The sequence below is a fragment of the Solea solea genome, chromosome 19, assembly GCF_958295425.1.
Source record: "Solea solea chromosome 19, fSolSol10.1, whole genome shotgun sequence".
NCBI lineage: Eukaryota > Metazoa > Chordata > Actinopteri > Pleuronectiformes > Soleidae > Solea > Solea solea.
In genome coordinates this window covers 18,450,824-18,465,346 of record NC_081152.1, presented here as the reverse complement: position 1 = coordinate 18,465,346, position 14,523 = coordinate 18,450,824, and the positions used below count along the sequence as shown (strand labels likewise).

Genomic DNA, 14,523 nt, shown 5'->3' with positions numbered 1-14,523 from the left:
AAAACATTACACTTCTCGTGAGAAGAAAATGTGATTTTTAATCAAACGAACAGTGGTCAATAACAAACAATAGCAGCATTTGAACTCAGTGATTGCATCACAGCTTCCAGGCGTTCCTCATCATCAGGTTGAAGTACGCATCGCTGTCGATGGACGCGCTCACGCCACAGTAGTAGTTGAAAAACTCCTCTTTGGTCACCTGTCATTCAGAAAAAAGACATTTTGTTTGTTTACTATTAAAGTAAGGACCCTGCAACATCATCATCCTGGTTATATCTTCACCTTACTTCCTGTGCTACACCACCACCTACATAGTGTATTTGTTTTGTTAACTAAAACAAAGCTAATTCACTGTTTCCAGGCATTTTTAATAATGAATCGAGGAAGTAACCATACTTCCTCGACCACTTCACTGGGTCAGTGCAGTGCGGCAGGTCACTCTTGACTAGAGCTGCAACTAAAGATTATTTTCATAATCGATTAATCTGTCGATTATTTTCTTGATTAATCGTTTGGTCGATATGTTAATGTTGATCGGTGTTCGTCAAACCTGGAAATGATGATGTACTCAAATGTCTTGTTTTGCCCACAAACCAAAATGATTCACTTTTTTAAACAAGTATTTATTGAAGATTTTCTTAATTTAACAGAAGGCAACAAAACACACACAAGGCACATCTACAAACAGGTAAATAAATAAATAAGATGAGTAATAATAATAATAATAGACATTTTTCCATCAGCATAAAAAGGGGAATACAAAATAAATAAGGAAAAAAAAAAAGGGGGTCAATCCAGTTTGTCATCAGTCCAACAATCCACATCCATACTGTTTCTCTCAAGGAATCTATAAAAGATGTCCCAAATCTTCCAAAACCTATCAAGCTTGTTTTTTGCAGTGTAACTGATCTTTTCCAAGGCCATGTAAAATGTCATTCCCTTTAGCCATTGTGAGGTGGCACAGGGTGTATCTGACTTCCATGTGGAAGCTATACATCGCTTGGCTTCCAAAAAGCAAATATTAAGTAGAGATCTTACTTTTTTAGAGGTGTTAAAGCCATCTGGGTAAAGGTTTAATAAACATAATTTAGAATTGATAGGCACATCCTCACCAATGATTTGTTTTGCTAAATATAAGATTTTTCTCCAGAATGTAAGTATCTGTGGGCATTCCCACATACAGTGAAACAATGTCCCCTTTTGGTCTTTGCATTTGAGGCAGGTATCAGGTATGTTGGGATTAAAGTGGTGCAACTTAGATGGTGTTATATAAAGCCTACTTATCCATTTATATTGTAATAATTTGGAGTTTGTATTTATTGATTGCTTTTGAGCTAGAGAACATGCTTCTGACCACTCCTCCTCTGTTAAGTTATCCTGCAGATCTGCCCTCCATGCTTTAAGTGTGTTTAGTGACGATTCTTTAGACTTGCTTTCAAAGAGCTTGTATAGTGAGGAAACCTGTCTTCTGGAGTGTAAAAATGTTAAAGTATAATCTTCCAAAGTGGATCTGGGGGGAATTGTCAAACTATTATTTTGTCTGGACAAGATAAAGCTTCGAAGTTGCAAATATTTAAAAAAATGTTTTGCAGGAATCCCATACCTAATTCTAAGTTCCTCAAATGAACTAAAAACCGAATTTTCATTGTAAAGGTCAGCTATTTTGGCTAATCCCTGAGGCCCAGAACCCTGGTTCTGCTCTACCGGGTTGGAAGTCATCATTGCCATAAATTGGAGTAAACTAAGCTAACGACTAGCACGCCACAATTATAATGCAAATATAACCAGCACAGAGCGCTAACCACTAACACACTGTTAACAAACCGTTGACACACTGCTAAACCAACACTAACATAATGCTATCATACCACTAACACAAACACTTGAGTCTAAACAGATTTAATAGCTGAGCTAATTGGTAACACACTGCAGTCATACTGCTAACACTGCTAATTGGCAACACACTACAGTCATACTGCTAACACACTGCTAATTGCTAACACTGCAGTCATACTGCTAACACTGCTAATTGGCAACACACTACAGTCATACTGCTAACACACTGCTAATTGCTAACACTGCAGTCATACTGCTAACACTGATAATTGGTAACACACTGCAGTCATACTGCTAACACACTGCTAATTGCTAACACTGCTATTTGCTAACACACTGCAGTTATACTACTGCACGTAGATGCGCTGTATGAAAGTGGGAGTGAATGTGGTGTGAATGGGTTTATGGCAAAACTCAGTTTAAGAACAGTGCTATATAAATACAGACCATTTAAAAGACTGTGTACAAATATTTACCCTGGCAATGGTGAGGAATTCACCAAAGTCTATGGTTCCGCTTCCATCAATGTCAATTAGCTTAAACATGGCATCAGCCTCCTCCTCCTCAATGAAGAGGTTATGGCGAAGTATATTATACCAGAACTCCAAAAAGTTTAAAGACCCGCTGGCATCTGTGTCCACGGCCCTAAAGAATCTGACAAACATGATGACAAGTGACAGCTGTCAACCAGAGACAGGACCAGCTACAGGTCAGATGCTGTGATCACAGGCCCCGTTCAGCCTGATTAAAAGAATGCCAGTGACTGGGTAGTGTAGTTCTTTTTTTTAAACTCTAGTAGATTGGCAGTGATGCAACATTATGGATGAAAGCTGCTGTTAAATCCTGTGTAAAAGGAGATGGACTCACCATGTGCAAATAACACACCCTTTTAATTACAGATGCAGACAGAAAGACACACATGGTGAAAGTACTCAGTGTTAACAACATTTAAATGATGATGAATTCATCTATTTGCACAGTGAACTCTTGACTCACATGCACATATCGCTCACTTCCCATGAGTCTGGGGTCAGACAGTGAAGCCTGAACTGCTCCACTGGGTCAGTGACCTCTGACGTCATCGCCATCTCCAGGGTCACACACAGACACAGACACACTGCAGAGGTTAAAGGTTAGCTTTTCAGAAGTGTGGTTGTATGACTGACATATTCTCTTCCACCATTGTTGACACTGTCTCCACTTCAATCTCAGTTGGTACTATTTTTAAGTTTTCAAAAGACACTAATGTTATTATGTGTTTGTATTCACTGCTTCATCTCACCAATTACACTCTCCTACACCAACGTCCACTGAGAACATTCCATACTCCTGAGTTTTATTTTGTATTTTTATCCCAAGTTTATTCATAAAGTACTTTTAAAAACAACAACGTTGGTCAATGTGCTGTTGTTATGTCCCTTAGAAATGATCATAAAGTATTTACAAAATAATACCAACTTAGAACAATACAAATTCAACCATGTCTTCAGGGGTTACGCCCTCTTTTTGCTGCCATCTGGACTACATTCACTGAGACATTTACTCTTTTAAACCAGTTAAATCTGAGTGTACAAACACCGCTCTTTGTTGCAGATTGGCATAGATATTATTAAAATGACCAAGATAAACACAAGACACAAAACAAGACTTGACTCTGTGACACAAACTCACGTTCACTTGATAAAACTTATTAGTACATATTAGTTAATGTATTAAAGACACGTAATAATACATATATAAATGAAAACATACCAAGAAAAATTGTGGAAATGTTCATGATGTGATGTAACCGTGCTTCCTCAGTAAAGACTTTCCCAGAATGCTTAATTATCACAAGTGTGTATGTACATATGTGCCTGTGTGAAGACCAAATCAATCGATCTCAGATCATCAGATTAGGGCCACACTGTAGAGATGGCAGAATTCACCCCATTCACGCAAACTTCACGCCTCGGAATGGGAGTGAAGTAACAATTCATTTAAACATGACTTTAAAGTTTAATCAATGTGAATCTGAGCTTTTTAACTGCGAACACACCGCTATTGTAGTCCTGACAAAAATCCGAGGTTGTTTGATATTATACAGTATAAGATGATGCTCGATCAGCTACAGAACATGAAAACATTACACTTCTCGTGAGAAGAAAATGTGATATTTAATCAAACGAACAGTGGTCAATAACAAACAATGGCAGCATTTGAACTCAGTGATTGCATCACAGCTTCCAGGCGTTCCTCATCATCAGGTTGAAGTACGCATCGCTGTCGATGGACGCGCTCACGCCACAGTAGTAGTTGAAAAACTCCTCTTTGGTCACCTGTCATTCAGAAAAAAGACATTTAGTTTGTTTACTATTAAAGTAATGACCCTGCAACATCATCATCCGGGTTATATCTTCACCTTACTTCCTGTGCTACACCACCACCTACATAGTGTATTTCTTTTGTTAACTAAAACAAAGCTAATTCACTGTTTCCAGGCATTTTTAATAATCACAATAGAGTAGACGTCAGTTTAAATCTTCTAAACTCCTCTAGGGTCACCTGCAGACATCAAAACACACATTACTGTCAGTCACAAGTGGCGCTCGACTCAACAAGGTTTGGTATGGTTTTCCATTACTATAGCACCTCCTCAAGTCATCATAGTACTGCTGTGACTTCTTAGAGATTTTTACATTTCCATGGCTAAATGTTGGCGCTTCGGTTTGATTCTTGTGTCGACGTCTCGCTCATGACTCTTCCATTGACGACACTTTCAGGTACTAATGGAAAAGCAATAAAAACAGGCCATGCCGGGACAGTGTAGTGGAAAAGCGCCAAAGGTGTTCACTGACTCTGAGACATAAGGCCTTCACCAACCCTCTGTTGACCATTCCCTGCCCCGACCCTTAGATACGTTACTTTTCCGTCTTTGTCATACGGCGAGTCAAAGCTGTCCAGAAAGGTCCGGAACACCTGCTCCTCTGTCCACTCTCCATTCTTGAACTTGGGGTGGTACGTGGCGTTGTACACGCCCTGCAGGTCTTCAATGGTGATCACACCATCGCCAGACTTGTCCAGCTTTCGAAAGGCCTGCATGACCACCTCCTTCCTGGCCTTGGACATGTTCGGCTGCAGGCAACACAAGACGGTCGTTACATGGAGTAATGGACACGTGACCTGCGCGGTGACTCGTCATACAATATTTACCCTGACAGTGACGAGGAATTCGTCAAAGTCAATTGTTCCACTCCCGTCACGGTCAAATTGGTTAAACAGAGTGGCCGCCTCCTCCTTCTCCATCAGGACGCCATAGTCATTTAAACCCTTCACAAACTCTCTGAAGTCCAGAGAGCGGCTGCTGTCGTCATCCATGATCTTAAAGGTTCTGACAAACATGGTGACATTGGTAAAAAAAAAACAGAACTACATGTCAGATTGTCTACCACTTATGCTGTGTTTCCATCATGGTACGCCTCAGTTTCATACAGTACAGTGTAGTTTGGAAAGGTAAAGCTCTGGGCCAGGCTTGCGTGTGACTGAAAGCAGTACCTTTACTTGGTAGGCGGGGTGTGGGCTGTGTCCAGTGGTCACATCATAGCATGATGTTGTGGACAACAATGGACAACATCCAGCACTTCTGTTTTTTCTGCTCAGTTTGTGACTGTTTGTCTCAACAAGACTTTTAGCTTTGTTGGAGAATAGACTGCGGGTGTTTTCCTCGACTTCCAATCGCAAGGGGGTGTCATTTTTTTTGTCGCCCAATCAACTGACTGTTGTGGGTGGAGCTCACTGTACTATACCATTTTTCTCTGCTACCCCAAGGAAAAGGGGGAGAAGAATGAAATGGTGGACTTGTTATTTTGGTGCTACTCTTAATGGAGACGCAAAAAAAATGCTTACCGTACTATAACAAACAGAACCATTTCACTCAGTGGAAACACAGCTTTATAATGCCTTGTTGCTAGGCAGGAACAACCCCAGCCCTGTTCAGACTTGAGAGACTGGATCACAGTTGAACAGGGTTAAGTACGAGTGTAAGACCTGGCATTAAAACGCATCCTGGATTGCAAAACACAAACATAATAACATGTCATATGAGTCTCTTGACCTAAGGTGAGTCGACTCACCTGCCCAGACCTTTGATCCCAGCTGAACCCCGGGTCAGACACTGCAGCCTGAGCCGCTCCAATGGGTCAGTGCTCTCCGACAGCTGACGCTTGGCCTTGACTGCCATCTCTCTGTCGTGTCTGGACGTCCCCGCCATCTCAGAGACACACTGTGGAGGTTGAAGTGTTATTTTTTTGTGGAGGTTTAATTATGATTGTCTGACTGATGGTGCATTCCAGTTGTCGTCTTTTTTGTCAAATTTTGGACAACATACTAAAGTATGTCTTTTTTGTCATATTTTGGACGACATACTAACCTATGTCTTTTTTGTCATATTTTGGACGACATACTAAAGCAGGGGTGCTCAGTACATCGATCGCGATCTACCAGTCGATCGCAAAGGTAGCGTGGGTAGATCGTATAACGTTAAAAAAAAATAGACTTCAGCCTATCATCCATCCTGTCACTTAATTGATATACAGGGCAGCCAGTCAGCTGACATCTGACTTTTTCTGACACTTAGGTCACTGCGCATGTGCAAACAACGGCGCTAAGTGCAGCAGCAAAACTAACAAGATAGCTAGCGAGTTACCTCCAATTTTTCTCTTAAACTTAAGAAAGGGTATAAAAATGAGTGGGGGAGCTGGACCAAGTTAAAAGACAAAAACGTATCACTTTCATACAGAATGGGAGGATGGCTTTTGTTCACGATGACATTTTCGAAGTGCGTTTGATGATCATTTGTTAGTGTGCTTGAGGCTGGCTGTCAGCAGCTACTGTGCTGATTCCATTCAGTGCAAGTCATCAGAGTAAAGTCAGGTAATGACAAAAAATGTACATAGTTAATTGTGTTGTGTTGTGCAATATGGGCTCATGTGGTTATGCAAGGTACATCAACATACATTGTACATATAAAGAATTCTCAATATATTTATAAATAAATATATGTTTTGCATTTTTGTAGTAGGTAGATCATTTAGACTTGGTCATTTTCTAAGTAGCTCGCATGCTGAAAAAGTGTGAGCACCCCTGTACTAAAGTATGTCTTTTTTGTCACATTTTGGACGACATACTAAAGTATGACTTTTTTGTCACATTTTGGACGACATTCTTAACTATGACTTTTTAGACACATTTTGGACGACATACTAAAGTATGACTTTTTTGTCACATTTTGGACGACACACTAAAGTATGTCTTTTTGGTCACATTTTGGAAGACATACTAAAGTATGACTTTTTTGTCACATTTTGGACGACACACTAAAGTATGACTTTTTTGTCACATTTTGGACGACATACTAAAGTATTTTGTCACATTTTGGACGACATACAAAAGTATGACTTTTTGGCCAGATTTTGGACAACATACTAAAGAATTACTTTTTTGTCACATTTGGACGACATACTAAAGTATGACCTTTTTGTCATATTTTGGTCGACATACAAAAGTATGACTTTTTGGCCAGATTTTGGACGACATACTAAAGAATTACTTTTCTGTCACATTTGGACGACATACTAAACTTTGATTTTGTCAATTTTTGCACGACATACCAAAGTATGACTTTTTTGTCACATTTTGGACTACATACTAAAGTATGACTTTTTTGTCATATTTTGGACGACATTAAAGTATGGCTTTTTTGTCAAATTTTGGAAGACACACTAAAGTATGACTTTTTTCGTCACATTTTGGACGACATACTAACCTATGACTTTTTTGTCACATTTTGGACGACATACTAACCTATGACTTTTTTTGTCATATTTTGGACGACATACTAACCTATGACTTTTTTGTCATATTTTGTACGACACTAAAGTATGACTTTTTTGTCACATTTTGGACGACATACTAAAGACTTTTTTGTCACATTTTGGATAACTTATTTGTAGTTGTGGGCAAGTGAAGCCTTATGAAGCACTGAGGCTTTTGAAACTATTGTGTCGAAAAAGATTCAAAGGTTCAATGCTTCAGTGACAGTGACATCTGCAACCTCTCAAGAGCACGACTGAAGCACTGACACAATTTCAATCCCATGTCAGTAATAAAAGTTGAGAAAAGACTGCGTGTTCATTCAAGTGTTTTGTTCATTCATACTCGCTCATACTGTAAAACATCCCAGAATAAACCAAAGAATAAATCTAAATCATATGAAGGGTTAATTGCTGGTTAAGGGGTTGTTTAAAGTTTTAAGCTTTAACTATACTTAATGTCCATAAAAGGGTACGAGATCCTTTCTACTTTGCAAATGATCATGGTATTTGAAGTCAGAAAGATAATTTTTGTGTTAAGTGTTTTTTTCCAGTGTCCAGATAATAGTTTGTCGTTGGAGGACTTGTATGGTCGAGGAGGAATGTTTATTCACAGAAGCAGACAGGTTATTGGTCTTCACAGGCTTTTTCAAAACGACAAAAAAAAGATTGTTTGTTGTTTCTGTTTCATTGCATTTCTGTGTGAATGAAGAACAGTCGGTGCTCACACAACCACACTCCCAAAAAAAATGAACTATCCCTTTAAATGGTTACGTTGGCTGCCAGCCATTTTAGGAGCAGTGATCGAATGGCAGCCAATGAGTTAACTTGTTATTAATGTGTTATTAACACATCATTTCCTATTGTGTGTCAGAGTCTGAGTTGAGCTCACCTGCTGCAGTTTGATCCAAGCTGTCCAGTTCACTGTCCACGGGCAAACGATGTGATGACGTCACAATGGAGATGATCTTAGACATGTCAGCGATGACACATTTATTGTTATTTTAAGCACTCATTTGAATTATTGACGGCACGCGCGCACACACACACACACGCTCACGCTTGTACATCATTACATGTTTATACAAATTTGAGCACGTTTCATCTTCACATGTTTACAAATAAAAACAAACAAATAAACAAACTCTCAGACTCACCGAACTGCGAAACAAACAGCTGCCCTTCCCCAAACTATCCACGGTTACTATGGAGACCCGCAATCGCTGCTCTGATTGGCTGTTCGCCCTGAAACCGCTGCAACATCCGGTTATTTCTTTTACGGCGTCTGACAGGAAGTTGATATTATTGATCCGATCATGAGATTGATAATTTTCCATCGTTTACTAATAAATCATTTCTTAACATTTTATTCTCTGTCAAAAATCTAAATCTATCCATTACTACTGAGAACAGACGAAGAATTAGAAAAACATTTGTAAAAAAAACCCTAACACATAGAGAACAAAAGAGGTCTAATCAAGAAGGAAAACTTTGATTTAGCAAATTCGCAACACCAGTATGCTTTTGATTTATTTTGCATATATATGAACTCATTATATATATATATGTATATATATATAATTAGCTCTTGTTTGAATAAACATACATCTTTCCAGAGATCCAAGTTCAAAGTAAATCCCAAAATGTTCTACAGAGTCAATATTCAGATTATATATATACATATGTACATATGTATATACATATATCTACATATATATATATATATACAAATACATATATAAGCTACTTATTTTTACTGATCAATAATTACTGACTAATGAAGAATTGCGATCCATGGTCCTCTTTAAGTTAGAAAACAACAGCTTTAAAGAGCAATTTAAGTCTCAAACCTTCAGCATCTTTATCTGTCACACATGTCACAAACACAATACATCCTGTTCATTTTTCAAAGTAAAAGCACTCCAGCATTTATTATTTATAGGTTTCTTGAACACATTCAATATGTTTGGTTTTAAACAAAAATGTATTGTAAAATAAAACAGCAGCATATTATGTGTGTATATATATATATATATATATATGTACACATACATATATATATACACACACATATATATATATACATATATATATATATTACAAAACTAATGTTTGATTGATATGCCAATCATATTAGGCTTAATCATAGAGACAAGTTCAGTCACTGTGTCATCACGTGTTTTATTAATAGATGTTATTAAAAAAAAACAACTAAACAACATCACGGCTGTTGTGGTGTCATGAGTTATAACACGGTTATCTTCAGCAGCTTATATTTATTAACTTTACAGTTGTTAAGGCAACATGTACAGCAAGGGTCTCAAACTCATGTGACCTGTGGGCCTGGACAGTCTGGTCAGGAAGGAGGGGCCAGTCATGTGAAAATAAATCAAACATTTTGGAACAACTGTTATTATATTCTATCTCTTCATGATTACGTGTATCTTGGGTTTAGATTTTTATTTCATTTTACACCAAACTGCACCTTTAGCCGAGTTATAATCCTTATTTTTGGCAGAACACAACATAATGGTTTGGCATTTCCTGTCAGCAGGTCCGTTGCTTTACTGACAGCGGACGTGAAGACGACTTTGACCGATCATATCACTTCTAGTAAACAGGTGTCATGTGTGCAGTCAGCCGTTACTATAACAGCAGATGGTTTAAGTGAAAGGCCACAATGGAATGGGAATGTTTTGATCATCGGATGCAAATAAGACGGGAATATGGATGGATGCAAGGATCATAAACCTTCAGGAGATCGTCCAGTACCAGACACGCCTGTGCTTTGAAACGCCAGTAAAACATCCAATCTGACTCCAGCAGCCACAGGTAAATATGATTAAGTGTTGTTCGTGTGGTGTAATTAAATCCAGGTTGCCGACTTTTATGCCTTCATTATTTCATTCATTAATTCAACTGTCCACGCAGCGCAACAAAATTAAAAATATCCTCATACGTTATATGAGGCTATGATATTCAGTGATGTGGAACTGACATGACATTGTGTGTGTTGTCAGGAAAACAAACCCAGTCCTTTTACAGATTTTAGTTAGTTACTTAGTTACTTCCACAGCTATAGAGCTATAGAGGTAGGAGGTGAATATTTGTAACAGCTCCATCGGGTCAAAGACTGTGTCTGACTTTGTCTCTGTATGATAAGCAACGCACATTATTTCAGGTTTTCATTATAACTTGCTATTATCGGGGGGCTGCATGTGGCCCGTGGGCCATGAGTTTGAGACCTCTGAGAACAGCGACAAACACTGAGGGGCGGGGCCTGAGGGGACATAGGCGTGGCCTCCGTCTCACAGTCGAGCCTTGTTCATGCGGCCCATCAGTTTCTCCAGTTTCATCGCGAGCCCCATGTCACCTTTGATCCTGAGTTTTCCGGACATGAACGCCAATGTGGGCTTCAGTTTACCTGAAACAAAGCAAAAACAAAACATGGCTGTTACCATGGAAACACAAAAACTGCTGCTTTTTGTTCCCCACTTGTTTTCTTAGGTGACAGCTCACCGGCAAACATCTTGGTGAAGTCGCTGGAGTCCATCGTCATGACAACATCGGCTTTGACTGGTGGCTGCCCCTCACCCGCACTGCCAGCGCCGTTCTTCAAGTCCAGAAACCAAACGCCCTTGTGTTCTCCTAATATGGTCGTAACGACATATCAATGACACGCCCATAATATCTCCTCAAATGGACAGAAGTGACCGCTGCCGTTACCTGACAGGTCGAACTGATAAATGCCCTGCGTCGACTTGACCACGTCTTCGTTGACGACTCCTCTGATGGCATTAAATGTACTTTGTATTGGTCCACCAGAGGGGGGCGTGGCCGATGACGATGGTGGTTTGAATGCTGGCGTCGCCCCTGGCATTAAAGGAATAGAAGCAGATGATAACCTCTATCATGTAGTAGAGTTTACAGTGTGTCTAGTACCCACAGAAATATATATAGTACTTGTAGTATCCAGTGTATTTACCATGTTGCTCCATCTGCTGGGCTAGAGACTCTGGTGCTTCATCCAGGAAGAAGTCCGGCAGCAGGGGGTGACCTGTCAACCAATCAGACACCACCATGAGTACCACAAAGTGTGGAGACGTGATCTACTCAACCTGGCCTCATAGCCCACCTGGTTGGACAGCATAGTGATCAAAGTCTTGGACTCCCTGCTCCTTCAGGACGTCCTCGTCCACCAGGAAGCGTCCCGTGTAGTCCTTGGGTTGGGACAGGACGATGTAAGCAGCGTCGGCCATGATGTCGGATGTACGACACTGCTTACTGATGCCATCGCCGCCCAACATGTCCATAGCTGCTGTCTGGATCGCTGTGGCAACAAAACACGAGTCAGCGTCCCAGTTTACCATCAAAGTCTATGGAAAGTATTAGCACGCTAAAAGGCCACTCACCAGTTTTCGGCCACAAGGCATTGACGGCGATTTGACCTCTGAACTCTTCGGCCATTCCCAGGACACACATGGACATGCCATACTTAGCCATTGTGTATGCTGAAGACGAAAAAACAGAGCATGTCAGCACTTTACAGGTGTGTGACAGGACACCTGCTCAGTTGGTGCTATAACAGTTACCAGTGTGGTTCTTGAACCAGACGGGGTTGAGGTTGAGCGGCGGCGACAGGTTGAGGATGTGAGGACACTGACTCTTCAGCAGGTGAGGGATGACCATCTTAGACCTGGAACACAGAGAAGCTTGTTAACTGATGGCGCTTTTGTACTGTACAGTTCTAGCACGGCTCAACTCGACTCCACGCGAGCTGAGCTGATACTAAAATGTGACGTCAACAGACTGCCGGCCACTGATTGGTCAGAGATTGTCGTCACTGGAAGAGGTATGAGTGTGACGTCCGACACAAGAATCAAACCGAACAATGCCAAACTGTCGATCAGTTAAAAAGACTTAAAAATCCTGAAAACATGCGTTAATCGCCAACATTAAGCAAGGACATTTCTAAAATCTCAATATTAACAGAGGATTCTGCTGGACGAATCACAACCTGTTCAGTCGTACTTCAGTTCAAGTAGAGTCTGTGCTCCGATCAACCAGGAAGTACTGAACTAATCTTCTCAATTAACAGATTCTCGTGATTCAGTTACACCAAAAACAACTGCTTTGCCCGTCACTAGTGGAACTGAACAGTGGAAAAGCATGTTACGTTGTATTTGTACAACATACGTCAAGTACGTCCCCCTCAGGTTGATTCCCAGCATGAGATCCACCTTCTTCATTGGCGTGTCCAATGTCCCCGTCAGACTGATGGCACTCGCGTTATTCACCAGGATGTCAATACCTGCCAATCAAACACAGGCACTGGGATGATGTCACTGCAGGCACCATGTCATGTCAAGATGTCACGCAGGAGAAGGTTACACAGCGTCCCCTACCTCCGAACTTTTCCACAGCTTTCTGAACAGCTTCTTCCAGTTGCTGCTCATTACGGATGTCGACCACACAGGGCAACGCTTTCCCCCCCGCTGCCTCCACTGCAACGCACAACGCACAAAGTTACCTCTGACACCTAAATTGACCTTGGGGGAGGAGATAAACATCCTATATGATTCTGACATTATTCATTTGACTCATATTTTTAAACATTAGAAAACGTTAGCTCCTCACCCTCCTGAGCAGCCGTGTAGATGGTTCCTGGTAGTTTGGGGTGGGGCTCGGCGGTCTTGGCGGCAATGACGATGTTGGCTCCATCTCGGGCGGCTTTTAGCGCGATGGCCTTACCGATGCCTCGACTCGCTCCAGTGATGAAGAGCGTGAGGCCAGCTAACTTCCTAAAACACACCGAAAAGTATATATAAATGTAAATAAATTAATTTATTTACATTTATCGTAAAATGCATATCATTTTAATTTTTTCTTCATGAAACTGTGTTGTTTAAACTTCAACTGTGGTGTTACGATGTTACGACTGTATTTGGGTTATGTACACAAGGTCGCGAGCGCTCTCTAGTTTGTTTTATGTTAGTGCCCGGGTCATACTTGCTGTGCGAGTAAATCTTGCACCTGTCACTGTATGTCCTTGTATTCTTACAGTGCCGAGTTGTACGTGTGTGACCACCAGCGGACATGGACGTGCAAAACATGACCCAGCACTAAGACAGAAGGAGGCAACAGTAACAATAAGCTAGTAAAGCAGGACGTCTGCTGACAGGTTGGTGTGCAACTGAAAACACACAAAAAGTGGCAAAAAGTGAATTCCATTGTTCATAAATGTTTCTTGATGTGAACGCACTGTTGCCTCATATTAAGAAGGTTGCTGGTTCTTGTCCTGAACTGGCAACCCCACCGTGTGCCCTGTGTCAGCTGGGATTGGCACCAGCAGCCCCACAACCCATGGAAGTTACGCATTGTAGCTTTAACTGGAGTCAATGGAGTTGAACTAAGTACTATTGATATATGTATATATGATATAATTGAAATCTGTTTTTGATTATTCTGAATAAGAGGATTAAGAGGGAAAAATTTTGATTATTTTTTCTCTCAGGAAGGGTGAATTTGCCCTCAAGATGCTAATAAATGTGCTCCTGCTGCAGTCGAGTTATTGAAACCGCAACTAGAACCAACCGGAACCGAATTGCATCAAGGTTCTAAACGCGGAGGCTTCACTTCTCGTAGACTCACCCTGTGTTCTGCAACATCTTCTCTCAAGATTCCAAAGTTCTGCTCAATGACCGTGTCCTAGAATTACAACAGCCTCGTCTTCTTCACCTTTCACCCACTGAAAGATCTTCTTCTTCTAATAATAACATAACACAATTTCCGGTAGACTGTACACAGAAAGGTACATTGCTGCCCCCTACAGGTGGGA

General features: G+C 40.7%; 3 protein-coding genes and 1 long non-coding RNA gene across 4 annotated transcripts; all 4 read right to left on the bottom strand.

Moving 5' to 3' along the window:
* Positions 1–79: 79 nt before the first annotated feature.
* Positions 80–2,405, bottom strand: LOC131446674 (calcyphosin-like protein; the record flags this gene model as incomplete). The annotated part of the gene is made up of 2 exons (XM_058618057.1): positions 80–199; positions 2,313–2,405. Coding segments are annotated over 2 exons (195 nt in total), but the record flags the coding sequence as incomplete, so codon positions are not given.
* Positions 2,406–2,416: 11 nt separating this feature from the next.
* On the bottom strand, positions 2,417–3,827 carry LOC131446554 (uncharacterized). Its single transcript, XR_009233940.1, has 3 exons — positions 3,589–3,827; positions 2,833–2,953; positions 2,417–2,490 (listed from the first exon to the last, which is right to left on the bottom strand). It is a non-coding gene; the product is annotated as an uncharacterized LOC131446554 (long non-coding RNA).
* A 146-nt stretch (positions 3,828–3,973) lies between these two features.
* LOC131446390 (calcyphosin-like protein) lies at positions 3,974–8,909 on the bottom strand. Its single transcript, XM_058617576.1, has 6 exons — positions 8,843–8,909; positions 8,578–8,653; positions 5,949–6,097; positions 5,029–5,206; positions 4,741–4,950; positions 3,974–4,154 (listed from the first exon to the last, which is right to left on the bottom strand). The coding sequence occupies exons 3-6, from the start codon at positions 6,083–6,085 to the stop codon at positions 4,053–4,055; spliced, it is 627 nt and encodes a 208-aa protein (XP_058473559.1). The 5' UTR covers positions 6,086–6,097; positions 8,578–8,653; positions 8,843–8,909; the 3' UTR covers positions 3,974–4,052.
* Positions 8,910–9,846: 937 nt separating this feature from the next.
* hsdl2 (hydroxysteroid dehydrogenase like 2) lies at positions 9,847–14,491 on the bottom strand. Its single transcript, XM_058618110.1, has 11 exons — positions 14,337–14,491; positions 13,323–13,486; positions 13,091–13,189; positions 12,882–12,996; positions 12,278–12,381; positions 12,098–12,196; positions 11,821–12,015; positions 11,671–11,742; positions 11,412–11,558; positions 11,205–11,333; positions 9,847–11,109 (listed from the first exon to the last, which is right to left on the bottom strand). The coding sequence occupies exons 1-11, from the start codon at positions 14,351–14,353 to the stop codon at positions 10,994–10,996; spliced, it is 1,257 nt and encodes a 418-aa protein (XP_058474093.1). The 5' UTR covers positions 14,354–14,491; the 3' UTR covers positions 9,847–10,993.
* Positions 14,492–14,523: the final 32 nt, after the last annotated feature.